Genomic DNA, 20,761 nt, shown 5'->3' with positions numbered 1-20,761 from the left:
ACTCACTCGATCAAATGAGCTCAACATCTAATGTTGACTCATTTGGGCATGACCATGCGCTTAGTGGTCTCACTCTATCAAGAATAGCGATGTCGCTCCCGTCATATGGGAGGGATAGATCCCTTCTACATCACTCACATCCCTCTGCATAATTCGTTACATACCCAGTAATCGCCTTTATAGTCCACCCAGTTACGGGTGACGTTTGACGAAACTAAAGTACATAACTCCTTATGTAGGGATCCATGGTGACTTCAGGTCTAAGGACTAATAGTCATACTAATAGCCACATGAGAAAGTATATGACACTCATATAACGATCCATGATACTTTCTCATGGCGGGTCATTCAGTATACATTCTCTAATGCATACCCATGTGTTAGCTTGATATCTCTATATCCATGACTTGTGAGATCAAGTCATCGAGCTGACCTACACGCTAGTCTTATTGCATTAACATTGTTCCTGAATGTTAATACTCGACTAGGAATGATTTAGAGTAGTGTTCCCTATATCATCTCACTATCGATTCAACTAATCGATTGATATAGGTATGAACGTTCTACTCAAGGACGTTACTATACTTATTTTATCTGACACTAATACAAATAAGCATAATAACCAAAAACCAATGCCTTTATTAAGAATATGATATACATGAGTCCATACAATCATCAAATGATTGGCTCTAGGGCTCTAACTAACAGATTTATGATATGCCATGATTAGATATGACTATGATATGTTTCATGCCATGCTTTAAGAGATGAGATGCCATGATTAGATATGAATTATGTTATATTTCATGCTATGCTTTAAGAGATGATATGCCATGACTAATTATGGTTTTGTTATGTTGCATGATATGCTTAAAGAGTATGATATGTTATGCCATGACTAGTTGAGATCATGTTATGTTGATATATTCTTTGATTATGTAATGATTTATGGTTTTAGTGAGTTGGAAAGGAACTTACTGAGCCATGAGTGCTCATAGCTTACTTTCCTTGTACCACAGATAAAGGAAAAAGCTGGATGAGCTAAAGGAGCAGCAGGAGAGGCAAAGAGATGTGTGTGGCGGTGGCTAGGCAACCAAATAAGAACCTGCTTTAAGAACTTTTAGGAATTACACTTTGGTTTCATAAATTGTAGAACTACATGGTTGACTTGATGTTATGTTTCTATTTAACTTGTTATCATGTTATGGAAACCATATTAGTGTAGTTCGGTTTTTATTAAACCAAGAAAAATGATTTTTAAGTCTTCCGCTGTAATATGTACGTTGAGTATCGTAGCCCCGTCCATTAGGGTTAGCAGGGAGGGCGGGCGTTACAAGTTGGTATCAGAGCCAAATTTATTGCCAGCTCACTACACACACATCAAGCCTCCTACCTGCCGCTCCAAGTAAGAATGTTTATGCTAAATTTACTTGTTATATGCTTATGTTTAATTTTCTTGTTACATGTTTATGCTTAATTTTCATGATTATATGACTTATGATTTATTTTTCTTTCTTGTTATATTGCCTATGCTTCATTTTCTTTACTACATTGCTTATGCTTTATTTCCTTTTGTTACACTATCTGTCATTATTTTCCTTATTTTTCCTTATGTTGTTTATGCTTTAGTTTCATGTTCTACTTGCTTATGTTTGATGCTTTATTCTATACATTTAGTTATAAATTAGATTAGGATTACATATTGGTAGGTTAGGAATAATACCAGAACAAATAGATAGAAACAAAATAATAGGTTAGATTGGCTAAAAACGATAACCACTTACACTAGTCTGTTTGTCCTTATTTAGATAAACATGGTTAGGACACGCAATGCCCGAACCGGAGGAACAGTGACTCCACCAGATCTAACACAGGTAGTCGCAGACCTCCAGCATCAGATCGCAGAGCAACAGCAGCTGATCACTACCTTGATGGGTCAGCAAGGCAACCCAGTCATCCCACCGGTGAATCCACTACCTGTTGTACCTACAGCCGCACCAGTGCCCCCAGCAGCCCCTACTCCGATGGTCCGACAAGAGGCCTATCTGATTCAGTGGCAAAGGCTTAAGCCGGAAGCATTCTCGGGAAACTATGAACCATGGGATGCGCAAGCCTGGCTCAAAACCGTGGAGAACATAATGGAATTATTGGATTGGCCTGAACACGAGAAGGTCAAATGCGCGTCGTTCTGTCTTACCGGAGATGCCCGGATGTGGTGGGACAGAGTAAAGGCGAAAAGACAAATAAACCAAATGCAGTGGACAGATTTTGAGACAGAGTTCTTAGAGGAATTCTTCCATATGCGAGTGACCAACAAGCACTATGACGAGTTCACTAAGTTCCGGCAAGGTGATCTGTCAGTTAATGAAGCCGTTAAGAGGTTCAATTGCCTAGCCCGACTGTGCCCAGAACTGGTCCGAACTGAAAAAGAAAGGGTCCGGTTAATGTTAAAGATGCTCCGACCCGAGATAGCTCTGAACGTAGAGAGGAACTAGTTAGCAGTGCCACGATTACCGAGCACTATCAGGAAGCAATGAACAAGGGAAAGAACCAAGCACTGACCGGAGCACAAAAATCGCACAATACCAGAACCGACTGGAAAGGAAACTCAGGTGGAAAGAGGAAACAGTGGAATAAAACGAAAGGTGGTCCGGCCAATAAGCAGACCAAGTACCCTCAGTGTGTCACATGTGGGAAGATGCATTCTGGAGTATGTCGTATGAGCACCAGAAAGTGCTACAACTGCGAAAAGGAAGGTCATTTGATAAGAGATTGCCCTACTCAGCCTCAGGCACCACCTTCGCAGAACTTCCAGAACAGGAGTGCCCCCGCGCAGCTTCACCAGATGCAAGCTACCATAAAAGGGACTTCAATCAGCCAAGGAAGATTGGAGGCCCCTCCCACTATGACCGATGACAGAATCTACTCACTTACCCAGGAAGACGTGGCGAACGCCTCTACTGTTGTCACAGGTCAGCTACTTATTTACAATCAGTATGCTGTAGTATTATTTGATACCGGGGCAACACACTCGTTCGTCTCAACGCCTTTTATGAAGAGGCTAGATATACCACTCCGAACCCTAGAGGACACGTTCTTAACAACCTTACCATCCGGGGAGATTATGCCATCGGACCACATGCTGCAAGCAGTACTCATTCGGATCGCAAACAGAGAGCTCTACAGCAATTTGATAGTACTCGATATGCAGGATTATGACATAATTTTGGGCATGGATTTCCTTAGCAAGTACGGCGCTTCAATCGAGTGCCGCAAAAGAAAAGTGATTTTCCGACCCGAAAATGAACCAGAGTTTTTGTAACGCCCGACCTCCCTGCTGCCCTAAGGGACGGGGCTACGATACTCTACGTATAAATTTTTCTTTTTAAAACAGCGGAAGACTTAAAATAATTTTCATAGTTTTAATAAAACTTTTCTTTTAAATTTCTTTTGAACTATACTATCATATGGCATCAAAATCATAACATCAAATCCAGTGGAACCATAATGTCAAGCCACACATGTTTAGGTATCACAAGTCATAAAATACCAATGCATAGTTCTTTAAAGAAACTTTAAGCAGGTTCTTATTTATTTGGTTGCCTAGCCACTGCCACACACATCTTTCGTTGCCCCTCCTGCTGCTCCTCTAACTCATCCAGCTTTTTCCTTTATCTGTGGTACAAGGAAAGTAAGCTATGAGCACTCATGGCTCAGTAAGTTCCTTTCCTACTCACTAAAACCAACAATCAGCACATAATCAAGAATGCATCAACAAGTCATAATCTCAACTAATCATGGCATAACATAGCATTCTATTCAAACATATCATGCATCATAATATAATCACAACTAGTCATAGCATATCAAGCATCACCAAGGCCGAAACATATACATAGTGCATTGCATAAAACATAGCTAGACATGGCATAACAAACAAGTATCATGGTATATCAAAGCATGGCCGAAACATGTATATCAAAGCATCATACTATGGCCGAAACATGTACATCAAGGCATCATCATATCCATGGCCGAAATTTATATATCAAGCATCAACAAATCCATGGCCGAAACATGTCTATAAGGTATAGCATGAACAATACATAATCATACCTTATCATGGCATATCATAATCAAGAGCATAACATGAAACATAGCATAATCATAAGGTGTATGTAATATGATTTTGGAAAACATGTATCCGAAAAACATGTGTATGTCTCATGATCTTTAAAACCATTTTCTTTTACATATATACTTGAAAATAATCTCAACATAAGGGGATCCGCTATGTACCACTTACATATTGCGCGCAACCTTGTAGGTCCAAGGTAGCAAGTCTTGAACCCTACGAGGCAAACATACTAGGCCCTTAGTCCTAGGGGCACTTAGGAGCCCATCCCTAACGAGGTCCTTAGTCCCCGGGGCGCTTATGGAGCCCACCCTTGGTACAAGCCACTCACATATAAAGTAAAGTACATGTCATACATACCATGTATCATAAAAGCATGCATCACTTAGGCACACATCATATCATAAAAGTATGCATCACTTAGGCATACATCATGTCATAAAGGTATGCATCACTTAGGCATACATCATATCATAAAGGTATGCATCACTTAGGCATACATCATGTCATAAAGGTATGCATCACTTAGGCATACATCATGTCATAACAATATGCATCACTCAGGCATAGATCATAAAAACATGCATATCTTAAGCATAAAGCATATCATCAAGCATGCATGATTTAACCACATAGCATATCATGAAAGCATGCATATTTTAAGCACTAAACATAGCATCAAAGCATGCATAATTTAACCTCATATCATAACATAAGCATGCACATTTTCAGCACAAAGCATATCATATCATAAAAGCATGCATATCATATCATAAATCATAAATCACAAGCATACATATTAAGCATAAGGGTGTATCTTGTGATTATCCTATCATAGGAAACATGGTATCATATTTATCTTAGTTTTAAGCTTCCTAAACCCTTGTGGCCGAAACCCTTTAGAGCTCAATTTAGGTTAAACACAACATCCAAGCATGTGGCACCTAAATTATCATCATAACATTTTCATAGGAAGCATTATAAACATGATTAACTTAGTTTCTAAGTTCCTCAAGTCCCTAATTTTTACATGGCTGAAACCTTAAGGTGTGAAACAAGGTTCCATATGACATAAAAGCATGGACAACTTTAAATCATATTTATAACATTTTTACCAAGAAACAAGGTAAACACATTTGACACATTTGAATTAGTTCCTAAGTTCTTTATGCCCTTAACATATGTCATGGCCGAAATTTAACAAGTTCTCATTAGGGCTACAAACAAGCATACAAGCATGTGAACTTGGTCTAACATTTTGTATAAATTCATACAAGGCATCATCCAATAGTTATGGCCGAAACATACCCTAGCATCATTTTAGGTCATAAAGCAACATATAGCAATTGAACCTTGCCTTTCTACTATCATATTTCATGTAGAGTAACATGAGCATATTTAATTTAAGTCCTAGGGTTTCTAGGGCATCTAAACCTTCATGGCCGAGACTCACAATGGTCCATTTAGATCAGGGAAAAATTATACAAGTAGGTGACAAAATCAATACATTATCCTATTTCCATAAGAAGTACTTTTAACACATTTGGTTTCATTTCTAAGGCCTCTAGGTCTTTTAAACCCTACTTGGCCGAAACTCACAGAATATAAACTTGCTTCAAATATCCTAAAAGCATGAGAATTTATACAAGTTTCATAGCATGTATAAAGACAAGCATAATGAGTATACATATGAATTGCGTCTTAGGCTTTTTAGGTTTCTTTTTCTCTTTTCTTTTATTTTTTTTTTCTCATGACCGAAACCTACCATTCTTTAGCTAGGTTTTTAAGTGGCCTAAAGCATGAAAAACCTAAGTAAGTTTCATGGCAAAAGTTACTAAGAAACATATATACAAATTGGTTCATGAATAAGCTAGGACCCCTTGTGATCATACATGTTATATGTCATGCCACTAATTTTTCTACACCCTAATTAAGCATGAGGGCATTGAACAACTTTCATATCTAAACAGCACAGAGGTCTTGAGCATATTAAAATTTTGTTTAAGCTTTTCTAAGCTATCCATCTCATCATGGCCAAAAACCCTAAGAAGGAGTTCATGAAATTCTAGCAATATTCAAGCATACAAATCCTTTAAGATCTTTGTATTCTATCACATGAGCATGGTTATTTAAATTTAAAGGTCTTCCTAACCCTAAACCCTTTCTTGGCCGAAACATATGAGTGGGTTTTCTTTTAGTTTCAAATATCTTGTAAGGAAGAAAAACCAATACATAATCCTTAATATTTCATAGGAAGAACCTTGTACTAGTTGGGTAAAACAATAAATTTCCCTAGCCTCTTAAGAATATTTTTTTGGCCGAAATTCTAGGGTTCAGTACTCCTCTGATCAAGCATCATATAGGTATAGAAGTATGAAGAAGAACCCCTTTACATAGCATAGAAAAATCTATCATGTAGTGAAGACTAGTTTAAACACCATTAGATTTTGAAAGCTCTTCTTGGCCGAATTTTCTCAAACTTGTTTCTAGGTTTTAAAATCCTCATAAAATCTGAAAAGCACATAAAAGCCTTGTACCACAGGTGAGGGGAAGCTTACATCCTTTTTCGCTTGTGGATCTAAGGTATGGTGAAGAAGAAGTAGCCTCTTCTTCTAGTTCCTTTCCCTTGATTCCTTTGCTAATTCCTCTTTGTATCTTAGGCTTTCTTAGGGAGAAATTTGGCTTTGGGGCTGAAGATGGAGGAGAGGGGACTGTGGTGTTCTCGGTGAGGGAGAGGATGAGTGAAAGAAAAATGAGAGAAAAATAATTTTCTCTTTTCTTGCTCCCTTTTATGTTAAGGGGGAAGAGGTAGCAAACTTGATTTTTGCTTTCCTTCTCCCTTAGCCTTTTTCTCTATTTTTATTTTATTTATATTATTTTCCATTTATTCTCACCATTCATGATAAAATAAGGGGGAATGAATCCCCTTAACTCCTCTTTAAAATTTTGGCAAGATCAAAGAGGAAGAGGGAGAGAAAGGGAGGAAGGCAAGTTGCCTTTCTCTTGCTCTTTACTTGTTTCTTTTTGGCTAGCTTTTACTCTTACCTTTATCATGAGTTTCCCTCCTTTGCTATCAACATATTATTCCTATCCCAACTGGTTATTACCCATTAATTCTATGAAATATAATATAAGAGGTTCAAGGTTCAATCCTTGACCTCTCCCTATTTTTATTTCTTTTTATTTCCTTTTTGGTTCAACTCACTTCCTATTATTTTTCTAATGCAAAATCCCACATTCATATATTTATCTTACAAGCTTAGTGGGTATTACAGTACCCCGTACCTCATAAAAATCCGGGTACTTTTGTTTCATATCGTCCTCGCGTTCCCAGGTGGCTTCTTCAAATCGTTGATTTCGCCACAAGACTTTTACTAAGGGTATTTCTTTGTTCCTTAACCTCTTGATTTCTCGGTCCAGAATTTGGATGGGTTTACTTTCGTAACTTATGTTTTCCTGAACCTGTACCGACTGCGGCTCAATTACTTGATCAATACATGGAACACATTGTGAATGGCTGCCATGTCTGGAGGTAGTTCCAGCCTATATGCGACTTGGCCCACTCTTTCTAAAATCCGGTACGGTCCTACGTATCGGGGGCTTAACTTGCTCTTCTTTCCGAACCTCATTATCCCTTTCATGGGGGATACTTTAAGGAATACTAAGTCTCCGATGTTGAATTCTAGCGGCCTGTGCTGTTTATCGGCATAATTCTTCTGCCGACTCTGAGCAGTTTCTATTCGTTGACGGATCTTTTGTATAGCTCGGGTGGTGTCATCAATAAGTTCCGTTCGGAACCCCATTTCCTTCTTTTCACCACTTTCATACCAACATATAGGAGATCTACACTTCCTCCCATATAGAGCTTCGTAAGGTACCATTTCAATAGTAGCTTGGTAGCTATTATTGTAGGCGAATTCTGCCAGGTATAAATATCGGCACCAGCTCCCCTTGAAGTCCAGGGCACAAGCTCTTAACATATCCTCCAATATTTGATTTACTCTTTCAGTCTGCCCATAAGTCTGTGGGTGGAAGGCTGTGCTAAACAACAACTTCGTGCCGAGGGCCTTCTGAACGCACTCCCAAAAGTGCGAAACAAAACTTCCATCTCTATCAGAAATAATGGTCTTAGGGATACCATGTAATCTGACGATTTCCTTAACATATATCTGAGCTAGTTGTTCAGTTGAATAAGTCATCTTGATCGCCAAAAAGTGTGCAGACTTCGTCAGTCTGTCCACGATCACCCATATAGCATCATACCCGTTTGTCGTCTTGGGTAGACCTGAAATGAAATCCATGGAGATTTCTTCCCATTTCCATTCTGGAATTTGGACAGGTTGTAATAATCCGCCGGGTCTCTGGTGTTCAGCTTTTACCCTTTGGCACGTCAGACAAGTACTGACGTACTGAGCCACTTCTCTTTTCATACCGGACCACCAAAATTTCTTTTTCAGGTCCTGGTACATTTTAGTGGAACCCGGGTGCATTGCATAAGGCGTTGTATGGGATTCTTCCAGTATCTTCTTTCGCAACTCTGGATCCTCTGGAATACATAATCGATCCCTGAGGTATAATATTCCATCGTCTGCGATACAGAACCCGTCATTCTTTCCTTCTGTGGTCTCTTGTTTAATTCTTTGAAGGCTCGGGTCCCTGGTTTGCTTCTCTAACATGTTCTCGAATAATGTTGGCATTATGGTGAGTGTAGAGAGTCGTCCGGACATGGTTTCAACTAATGGATACGAGACATGTTTCAGTTTCTCGATGGATTCCCTCATCAGTTTGCTTTCAGCATAGAATAAAAATTCTAGCATACTAACTGAAATTAGATAGCTGACCTGTGACAGCAGTAGAGGCGTTCGCCACGTCGTCCTGAGCGAGAGAGTAAACTCTGGCATTGGTCATAGTGGGAGGGGCTCCTAATCTTCCTTGGCTGATTGAAGTCCCTTCTATGGCAGCTTGCATCTGGTGAAGCTGTGCGGGGGCACTCCTATTCTGGAAATTCTGCGAAGGTAGTGCCTGAGACTGAGTAGGGCAATTTCTCGCCAAATGACCTTCCCCTCCGCAGTTGTAGCACCTTTTGGTGCTCAGAAGACATACTCCAGAATGCATCTTCCCACATGTGGCACACTGAGGGTACTTAGTCTGCTTATTGCCCGGACCACCTTTTGTTTTATTCCACTGTTTCCTCTTTCCACTTGAGTTTCCTTTCCAGTCAGTTCTGGTATTGTGCGATTTTTGTGCTCCGGTCAGTGCTTGGTTCTTGCCCTTGTTCATTGCTTCCTGATAGTGCTCGGTAATCAGGGCGCTGCTGACTAGCTCCTCTGCAGTCTGCGGTCTATTAACTCCGCCGGCTACGTTCAGAGCTATCTCGGGTCGGAGCATCTTTAACATTAACCGGACCCTTTCTTTTTCGGTTCGGACCAGTTCTGGGCACAGTCGGGCTAGGCGGTTGAACCTCTTAACGACTTCGTTAACTGACAGATCACCTTGCCGGAACTCAGTGAACTCGTCATAGTGCTTGTTGGTCACTCGCATATAGAAGAATTCCTCTAAGAACTCTGTCTCAAAATCTGTCCACTGCATTTGGTTGATTTATCTTTTTGCCTTTACTCTGTCCCACCACATCCGGGCATCTCCGGTAAGACAGAATGACGCGCATTTGACCTTCTCGTGTTCAGGCCAATCCAATAATTCCATTATGTTCTCCACGGTTTTGAGCCAGGCTTGCGCATCCCATGGTTCACAGTTTCCCGAGAATGCTTCCGGCTTAAGACTTTGCCACTGAATCAGATAGGCCTCTTGTCGGACCATCGGAGTAGGGGCTGCCGGGGGTACTGGTGCAGCTGTAGGTACAACAGGTAGTGGATTCACCGGTGGGGTGACTGGGTTGCCTTGCTGACCCATCAAGGTAGTGATCAGCTGCTGTTGCTTTGCGATCTGATGCTGGAGGTCCGCGACTACCTGTGTCAGATCTGGTGGAGTCACTGTTCCTCCGGTTCGGGTATTGCATGTCCTAACCATGTTTATCTAAATACGGACAAACAGACTAGTGTAAGTGGTTATCGTTTTTAGCTAATCTAACCTATTGTTTTGTTTATATCTATTTGTTCTGGTATTATTCCAAACCTACCAATATGTAATCCTAATCTAAATTATAACTAAAAGCATAGAATAAAGCATCAAACATAAGCAAGTAAAACATTAAATTAAATCATAAACAACATAAGGAAAAATAAGGAATATAATGACAAACAATGTAACATAAAGAAATAAAGCATAAGCATATGACAAGAAAATCAAACATAAGAATATAACAAGAAAATTAAACATAAGCATATAACAAGTAAATTTAGCATAAACATTCTTACTTGGAGCGGCAGGTAGGAGGCTTGATGTGTGTGTAGTGAGCTGGCAATAACTTTGGCTCTGATACCAACCTGTAACGCCCGCCCTCCCTACTGCCCTAAGGGACGGGGCTACAATACTCTACGTATAAATTTTTCTTTTTAAAACAGCGGAACACTTAAAATAATTTTCATAGTTTTAATAAAACTTTTCTTTTAAATTTCTTTTGAACTATACTATCATATTGCATCAAAATCATAACATCAAATCCAGTGGAACCATAATGTCAAGCCACACATGTTTAGGTATCACAAGTCATAAAATACCAATGCATAGTTCTTTAAAGAAACTTTAAGCAGGTTCTTATTTATTTGGTTGCCTAGCCACTGCCACACACATCTTTCGTTGCCCCTCCTGCTGCTCCTTTAACTCATCCATCTTTTTCCTTTATCTGTGGTACAAGGAAAGTAAACTATGAGCACTCATGGCTCAGTAAGTTCCTTTCCTACTCACTAAAACCAACAATCAGCACATAATCAAGAATGCATCAACAAGTCATAATCTCAACTAATCATGGCATAACATAGCATTCTATTCAAACATATCATGCATCATAATATAATCACAACTAGTCATAGCATATCAAGCATCACCATGGCCGAAACATATACATAGTGCATTGCATAAAACATAGCTAGACATGGCATAACAAACAAGTATCATGGTATATCAAAGCATGGCCGAAACATGTATATCAAAGCATCATACTATGGCCGAAACATGTACATCAAGGCATCATCATATCCATGGCCGAAATTTGTATATCAAGCATCAACAAATCCATGGCCGAAACATGTCTATAAGGTATAGCATGAACAATACATAATCATACCTTATCATGGCATATCATAATCAAGAGCATAACATGAAACATAGCATAATCATAAGGTGTATGCAATATGATTTTGGAAAACATGTATCCGAAAAACATGTGTATGTCTCATGATCTTTAAAACCATTTTCTTTTACATATATACTTGAAAATAATCTCAACATAAGGGGGATCCCGGCTATGTACCACTTACATATTGCGCGCAACCTTGTAGGTCCAAGGTAGCAAGTCTTGAACCCTACGAGGCAAACATACTAGGCCCTTAGTCCTAGGGGCACTTAGGAGCCCATCCCTAACGAGGTCCTTAGTTCCCGGGGCGCTTATGGAGCCCACCCTTGGTACAAGCCACTCACATATAAAGTAAAGTACTTGTCATACATATCATGTATCATAAAAGCATGCATCACTTAGGCACACATCATATCATAAAAGTATGCATCACTTAGGCATACATCATGTCATAAAGGTATGCATCACTTAGGCATACATCATATCATAAAGGTATGCATCACTTAGGCATACATCATGTCATAAAGGTATGCATCACTTAGGCATATATCATATCATAAAGGTATGCATCACTTAGGCATACATCATGTCATAACAATATGCATCACTTAGGCATAGATCATAAAAACATGCATATCTTAAGCATAAAGCATATCATCAAGCATGCATGATTTAACCACATAGCATATCATGAAAGCATGCATATTTTAAGCACTAAACATAGCATCAAAGCATGCATAATTTAACCTCATATCATAACATAAGCATGCATATTTTAAGCACAAAGCATATCATATCATAAAAGCTTGCATATCATATCATAAATCATAAATCACAAGCATACATATTAAGCATAAGGGTGTATCTTGTGATTATCCTATCATAGGAAACATGGTATCATATTTATCTTGGTTTTAAGCTTCCTAAACCCTTGTGGCCGAAACCCTTTAGAGCTCAATTTAGGTTAAACACAACATCCAAGCATGTGGCACCTAAATTATCATCATAACATTTTCATAGGAAGCATTATAAACATGATTAACTTAGTTTCTAAGTTCCTCAAGTCCCTAATTTTTACATGGCCGAAACCTTAAGGTGTGAAACAAGGTTCCATATGACATAAAAGCATGGACAACTTTAAATCATATTTATAACATTTTTACCAAGAAACAAGGTAAACACATTTGACACATTTGAATTAGTTCCTAAGTTCTTTTATCCCTTAACATATGTCATGGCCGAAATTTAACAAGTTCTCATTAGGGCTACAAACAAGCATACAAGCATGTGAACTTGGTCTAACATTTTTTATAAATTCATACAAGGCATCATCCAATAGTTATGGCCGAAACATACCCTAGCATCATTTTAGGTCATAAAGCAACATATAGCAATTGAACCTTGGCTTTCTACTATCATATTTCATGTAGAGTAACATGAGCATATTTAATTTAAGTCCTAGGGTTTCTAGGGCATCTAAACCTTCATGGCCGAGACTCACAATGGTCCATTTAGATCAGGGAAAAATTATACAAGTAGGTGACAAAATCAATACATTATCCTATTTCCATAAGAAGTACTTTTAACACATTTGGTTTCATTTCTAAGGCCTCTAGGTCTTTTAAACCCTACTTGGCCGAAACTCACAGAATATAAACTTGCTTCAAATAGCCTAAAAGCATGAGAATTTATACAAGTTTCATAGCATGTATAAAGACAAGCATAATGAGTATACATATGAATTGTGTCTTAGGCTTTTTAGGTTTCTTTTTCTCTTTTCTTTTATTTTTTTTTTCTCATGACCGAAACCTACCATTCTTTAGCTAGGTTTTTAAGTGGCCTAAAGCATGAAAAACCTAAGTAAGTTTCATGGAAAAAGTTACTAAGAAACATATATACAAATTGGTTCATGAATAAGCTAGGACCCCTTGCGATCATACATGTTATATGTCATGCCACTAATTTTTCTACACCCTAATTAAGCATGAGGGCATTGAACAACTTTCATATCTAAACAGCACAGAGGTCTTGAGCATATTAAAATTTTGTTTAAGCTTTTCTAAGCTATCCATCTCATCATGGCCAAAAACCCTAAGAAGGAGTTCATGAAATTCTAGCAATATTCAAGCATACAAATCCTTTAAGATCTTTGTATTCTATCACATGAGCATGGTTATTTAAATTTAAAGGTCTTCCGAACCCTAAACCCTTTCTTGTCCGAAACATATGAGTGGGTTTTCTTTTAGTTTCAAATATCTTCTAAGGAAGAAAAACCAATACATAATCCTTAATATTTCATAGGAAGAACCTTGTACTAGTTGGGTAAAACAATAAATTTCCCTAGCCTCTTAAGAATATTTTTTTGGCCAAAATTCTAGGGTTTAGTACTCCTCTGATCAAGCATCATATAGGTATAGAAGTATGAAGAAGAACCCCTTTACATAGCATAGAAAAATCTATCATGTAGTGAAGACTAGTTTAAACACCATTAGATTTTGAAAGCTCTTCTTGGCCGAATTTTCTCAAACTTGTTTCTAGGTTTTAAAATCCTCATAAAATATGAAAAGCACATAAAAGCCTTGTACCACAGGTGAGGGGAAGCTTACATCTTTTTCGCTTGTGGATCTAAGGTATGGTGAAGAAGAAGTAGCCTCTTCTTCTAGTTCCTTTCCCTTGATTCCTTTGCTAATTCCTCCTTGTATCTTAGGCTTTCTTAGGGGAAATTTGGCTTTGGGGCTGAAGATGGAGGAGAGAGGACTGTGGTGTTCTCGGTGAGGGAGAGGATGAGTGAAAGAAAAATGAGAGAAAAATAATTTTCTCTTTTCTTGCTCCCTTTTATGTTAAGGGGGAAGAGGTAGCAAACTTGATTTTTGCTATCCTTCTCCCTTAGCCTTTTTCTCTATTTTTATTTTATTTATTTTATTTTCCATTTATTCTCACCATTCATGATAAAATAAGGGGGAATGAATCCCCTTAACTCCTCTTTAAAATTTCGGCAAGATCAAAGAGGAAGAGGGAGAGAAAGGGAGGAAGGCAAGTTGCCTTTCTCTTGCTCTTTACTTGTTTCTTTTTGGCTAGCTTTTACTCTTACCTTTATCATGAGTTTCCCTCCTTTGCTATCAACATATTATTCTTTTCCCAACTGGTTATTACCCATTAATTCTATGAAATATAATATAAGAGGTTCAAGGTTCAATCCTTGACCTCTCCCTATTTTTATTTCTTTTTATTTCCTTTTTGGTTCAACTCACTTCCTATTATTTTTCTAAGGCAAAATCCCACATTCATATATTTATCTTACAAGCTTAGTGGGTATTACAGTTTTATTTTTACGGAGAATCAGAAGGAACGAAGAAGTTATTGTCATCTATTAAAGCACAAAAGATGTTAGATAAAGGATGTATGGGGTTTCTAGCACACGTGGTTGATACCAATCAAGTCAAAGACCCGATGTTAGAAGACGTCAGAGTAGTATGCAACTACCCAAAAGTATTTCCTGATGAACTACCAGGGTTGGCCCCTGACAGGGAGATAGAATTCGGAATCGAATTGATTCCTGGTACTCAGCCGATCTCGAAAGCACCTTATCGTATGGCTCCGGCTAAATTAAAGGAACTTCAGGAACAGTTATCCGAATTACTCGACAAGGGACTTATTAATCCTAGTCACTCTCCATGGGGAGCTCCAGTTCTATTCGTAAAGAAGAAGGATGGGTCTATGCGAATGTGTATAGACTACCGAGCGCTGAATAATGTGACGATCAAGAATCGGTACCCACTCCCACGGATCGATGACCTGTTTGATCAACTGAAGGGTGCGACTGTTTTCTCAAAGATAGATCTACGATCCAGTTATCATCAAGTGAAGGTGAAACCAGATGATATACCAAAAACGGCATTTCGAACCCGATATGGGCACTATGAGTTCATAGTTATGCCTTTCGGAGTAACCAACGCTCCTGCAGTATTTTTGGACCTGATGAATCGAGTATTCACGACATATCTTGATAAATTTGTGATCGTCTTCATTGATGATATACTTATCTACTCGAGAACTCTAAAAGAACATGCCGAACACCTGAATACTGTACTACATATCCTTCAAGAGAAACAACTATATGCAAAATTCTCCAAATGCGAGTTTTGGCTTGACCGGGTAATATTTCTAGGTCATGTCATCTCCAAAGATGGAGTTATGGTGGATCCAAGTAAAATCGAAGTTGTGAATAGCTGGAATCGACCAAAGAATGCCAGCGAAGTCAGGAGTTTTCTCAGACTAGCAGGTTATTACAGGAAATTTGTAGAGAATTTCTCCAAAATCACAGCCCCTATGACAGCCCTCACCAAGAAAAATACAAAGTATGAATGGACAGAAGCTTGCGAGAAGAGTTTCGCAGAATTAAAAAGGAGACTGACCAGTGCTCCGATTCTTACTCTTCCGGAAACCAACAGAGGCTTCGAAATGTACAGCGATGCATCCATCACAAGACTTGGAGCTGTACTCATACAAGATGGCAAAGTCATTGCCTACGCTTCTAGACAACTTAAAGAACATGAGAAGAATTATCCCATTCACGACTTAGAACTAGCAGCCGTGGTCTTCGCTCTAAAAATATGGAGACATTATTTATATGGAGCTCGGTGTAAGATTTATACCGACCATCAGAGTCTGAAATATTTCTTCACACAAAAAGACCTAAATATGAGGCAACGCCGATGGCTCGAGTCAGTTAAAGATTACGACTGCGAGATTCTTTATCACCCAGGGAAGGCGAACAAAGTGGCCGATGCACTCAGCCGAAAGTTCAGTGCCACCTGATGTAACTATTTTAAAGTTTGAGGATGAACTTTTTATGAGGTACGGGGTACTGTAATACCCACTAAGCTTGTAAGATAAATATATGAATTTGGGATTTTTCATTAGAAAAATAATAGGAAGTGAGTTGAAGCAAAAAGAAATAAAATGAAATAAAAAGAAGAGGAGGTCAAGGATTGAACCATGAACCTCTTATATTATATTTCATAGAATTAATTAATAGAAACCAATTGGGATAGAGAGAAGATGTTGATAACAAAGGAGGGAAACTCATGATAAAGGTAAGAGTAAAAGCTAGCCAAAAGAAAACAAGAAAGGAGCAAGAGAAAGGCAACTTGCCTTCCTCCCTTTCTCTCCCTCTTCCTCTTTGTTCTTGCCGAAAATTAAAGAGGGAATTAAGAGGATTCAATCCCCCTTATTTCATCATGAATGGTAAGAATAAATGAATAAATAAAATAAATAGGAAATAGAAAAAAAGGCTAAGGGAGAAGGAAAGCAAAAATCAATTTTGCTACCTCTTCCCCCTTAACATAAAAGGGAGTAAGAAAAGAGAAGTTTATTTTTCTCTCATTTTCTCTCATTCTTCCTCTCCCTCACCGAAACCATCAGTCCCCTCTCCTCCATCTTCGGCCCCAAAGCCAAGGTTTTCTTCCTAAGAAAGCCTAAGATACAAGGAGGACTAAGCAAGGGAATCAAGGGAAAGGAACTAGAAGGAGAGGCTACTTCTTTCATCACCATACCTTAGATCCACAAGCGAAAAGGATGTAAGCTTCCCCTCACCTGTGGTACAAGGATTTTTATGTGATTTTCGGATTCTATAAGGATTAGAAAACCTAGGAAAGAATTTAAGAAAAATTCGGCCAAAGAAAGGGTTTTCAAATCTAGGAAGGTTTAAACAAGTCCTTATTTCATGATATTTTTTCTATGCTATGTAGGAAGGATTTTCTTCATGTTTTTATACCTAAATTATGCTTGATCAAAGGAGTACCTAACCCTAGAATTTTGGCCAAAAATATTTTAAATAGGTTAGGGAAAATATTGTGTATCCACACTAGTGCAAGATTCTCTCCATGAACTATTAAGGATCTTTTATTGGTTTTCTTGCTTAAAAGTTACTTGGTGTCACGCCCCAGAGGAGTCTCTGTCCGAAGAAATTTCGGCAGCATCTCCCCTGTACGGCGGACAATATGAAACTTTCTACATATCACATATACATCAGCCACAGGCGGCTGGAATGATAACAAAAAAATAAAGACAAACACCACGCAGTTAATAAAGATATCCAGCCTCTGGCTGTCACAACCACGCAGTTAATAATAGTAAACAACAACAATAGGACTCTGACTCGAAATCCACCCTACTCCACTACACTCGTAAAGCTCAAATCCAACGAACTCACCTCTTCTGCCGTCCAGGCAGGCATATAGTAGAATAAAAACCAAACCATCCAAAAGTCCATCAAACGGTAACAATCCGTACAATATCCATAGATAAAATCCAAAACAAAACTAAAACATAGTCTGATGGAAGAAAAACCAAAATAAAGCAAATAACAACCTAGTAGAGAACTAGCTCTACGTGCAGATGGGGGGCCAGCGACTGGAACTGCTCCGGACAGCCTCAACCTGAAAATATATCAACAATGGAGGCGGGGTGAGTCCAACACTCAGCAGGTACAACTGATATGCATAATAAAACAAATAACAGACAACACTAATCATGCGTACAGTCTCCTGAATATGAGGAGGATAAATGCAACTGAAATGAAATCAGAAGATAACTGTACTGACCGGATCAAAGTATAAAGGTAACAGGTCGTCAGACCGAGTGAGTCATAATCCTGTATGCATGTCAATCAATGCATCCAAACAAATGCAGCATATAAGTGCAGCAATCACAAGCGAATAAAAATGCAATAAATGCATATGTCAACCCCATACTCTGAAATCAATGCTCCTGTGCAATGACAGAGTAAACGGGATGCTGTCGGAGTACTCCTGTCCTGTGACCCCAAATCATAAATGGGGGAGCTCAATGCTCTCATCTCCCGGTGACGGGGAGGATATCTCTGCCAGCTACCACGCTGAGCCGACCAACGGAGCCAAACAAAGTCCACCATCTGCCGACGCTGCTACCCTAAATGCCAACGGAGCCAAACAGAGCGGCACGCTGAGTCACCGACCAACGGAGCCAAAAAGCAGAACCGCCACACACCGGATATACAAATCCATGGGTGATGTGTGACTGGCGATGAGCTCAACCAAAGTAGAGCCGACAATCGCACAGCATGCAATCATGATGCATGATACTGAACATGGCAATCTCATGAATAACATGGCATGACCCATATAAATAGATACAAAGTGTGTACCACAAGAAGACGTATCAAATAGAAGGTACACAAATCGAAGAGGGTATCAAATAAACCCTAGGTCCAGAATATAACAGAGCATGTGGTTAGGTCACTACCTAAGGCATATGTGATCAGGTAGATAATATGCAGTGCAGAATAAATAAACAAACAACATGTACTAATCATGTAGTGACCAACCGAAATAAACAGGTAACACAATTACTGTTATATGTTAAACATATTATCATGCATATCAAAAGACACAAGTCAAAGTACCCGCCTCCAATAAAGTGGTCCAAATCCAATAATTGAGAAACACGTCTCGCGTCAAGCTCCTGTATCACCAATATTTATTTTAGCAACTTCTATCACACATTAGTTAGCTAAACTAAATCCTAATCGAATTAAGAAATTCCAAATTAGATTAACTCAACATAATCCTACAACCATGAAATCCACAATTATACTCACAACCATGCATTTACCTTAATCCAAAACTCACCCAATTGCGTATGCCCGACTGTTGAGTCACTGTCGGAGACGCGTGCCTTGGTGATATAATGACCGGAACTAGAAGTTACTGCTGCGGAAATAAACAGTGACAGAATCCACTGTGATCAGCCAACAACTCAATGCAACATCCCCAAATTATATTCACATACCTACTCAAATCTGCCTCTCCTAACCAGTGCCCCTCGTTCCCTCTCTGTCGGTGGCTAATGGAAGAAGAAGCCGGCAGTGGAGAAAAGAACCAGGGCCCAGCGTCAACAATCAACCGATGGGGAAGAGGCTCGGTAGAATCCTGCGACCACAATGACCACAAACACAAGAAGCACCTCCGGCGATGAATGATGGCAGTCGAGTGATGATGGCCGACGATCAGGAGGTAGAACAGTCGGTCGGCCCTTGCTCTGCCGGAAGAAATAAAGAGAGGTGAAACATAAACTTGGTCGGCGCTAGGGCAGAAGAAGAAGAAAAGAAGAAGAGGGGAAATCAGGTTCGGTGAGGGAGAAGACGAGAAGATAAAGGGATTTGCCACAAACCCTAGGCCACGGCTGAGGAGAGGGAAAACTGTCGCGGCGACGGCGCTGGGAACTCCACGGCAAGGCTAGGGCAGAGGATGCTGTCCTCGTGAGGGGCAAGGGATGAGGAAGAAGAAGAGAGAACCGCCGAGTAGCCGGCGGTTAGGGCTCTTGGCGTCGGGTTCGGGAGTGAGGGAGAGAAGAGGCGCGCGGAGATGTTTCGGCGAGAAAGAAAACAGAATAAGAAATAAGAAAAAGAGAAAAAGAATTTAAAAGGAAAAGGAAAAATCAACTTTTCCTCATTTAAACGGGGTAACCTAAACAGGCTTTTCCGGACCCCGTTCTTATCCCCGTCAACTCGTCCGTACGAGCTCCGAAAAATTCCCAAAAAATGTCCAAAATTCTGAAAAATTCCTTTATTAAGATTCGCCTATTTTCCGGTATTTTACATTCTCCCCCACTAATAAAAATTTGGTCCCCAAATTTCATTATTTACCATCAGCAAATACTAATAACAGATAATAATAACAAATGCTGAACGGTAAATAAACTCACATACCTCAAGTGAAAAGATGGGGATATCGAGTTCGGATAGTATCCTCGAGCTCCCAAGTAGCCTCCTCGTCCGAATGATGCTGCCATCCGACTTTAACCAGCCGGATAGTCTTGTTCCGCAACTGACGCTCTTTCCGGTCCAGAATCCGTACCGGAGCCTCCTCATAGGTAATGTCAGGCTGAACTGGAACTGGAATATCTGCCAGTACATGCGTCGGGTCGGGCACGTATCTCCTCAGCATGGATACATGAAATACATCGTGTACGCCAATCAACGACGGCGATACTACCAACTAGTGAGCTACTGCTCCAATCCTTTCTAAGATCTAGAAAGGTCCAATGTATCACAGAGCTAGCTTACCTCTGAGGTCAATCTCTTCACCCCTTTCTTGGGTGAAACTCGCAAAATTACCTGGTCACAAATGGAGAACTCTAAGAGTCTCCCACTCCGGTCAGCGTAACTCTTCTAGCAGTCATATGCCTCTAACATCTTCTGTCCGATAGTATGGACCACTTTGCCTCACGTTGAGCTCTATGAGGTCCCAACAACTGGGCCTCTCGGATTCTCGTCCTGATTAACGACTGAGCAACTATGGTAACAAGAATACCCTGCTCTGTCTGTCCCTGCT

At 39.6% G+C, this 20,761-nt stretch overlaps 1 protein-coding gene across 1 annotated transcript; it reads right to left on the bottom strand.

Annotated features, from left to right (window-relative positions):
- Positions 1-17,788: 17,788 nt before the first annotated feature.
- Positions 17,789-20,391, bottom strand: LOC121972393. Its single transcript, XM_042524070.1, has 5 exons — positions 20,381-20,391; positions 19,222-19,466; positions 19,041-19,138; positions 18,836-18,890; positions 17,789-17,827 (listed from the first exon to the last, which is right to left on the bottom strand). Exons 1-5 carry the CDS (start codon positions 20,389-20,391, stop codon positions 17,823-17,825), a joined length of 414 nt encoding a protein of 137 aa, XP_042380004.1. The 3' UTR covers positions 17,789-17,822.
- Between the last annotated feature and the right edge of the window lie 370 nt (positions 20,392-20,761).

Source organism: Zingiber officinale, chromosome 4A (genome assembly GCF_018446385.1).
Source record: "Zingiber officinale cultivar Zhangliang chromosome 4A, Zo_v1.1, whole genome shotgun sequence".
NCBI classification, from domain to species: Eukaryota; Viridiplantae; Streptophyta; class Magnoliopsida; order Zingiberales; family Zingiberaceae; genus Zingiber; species Zingiber officinale.
The sequence above is the reverse complement of the archived record's forward strand: the minus strand, read 5'-3'. Positions and strand labels throughout refer to the sequence as shown.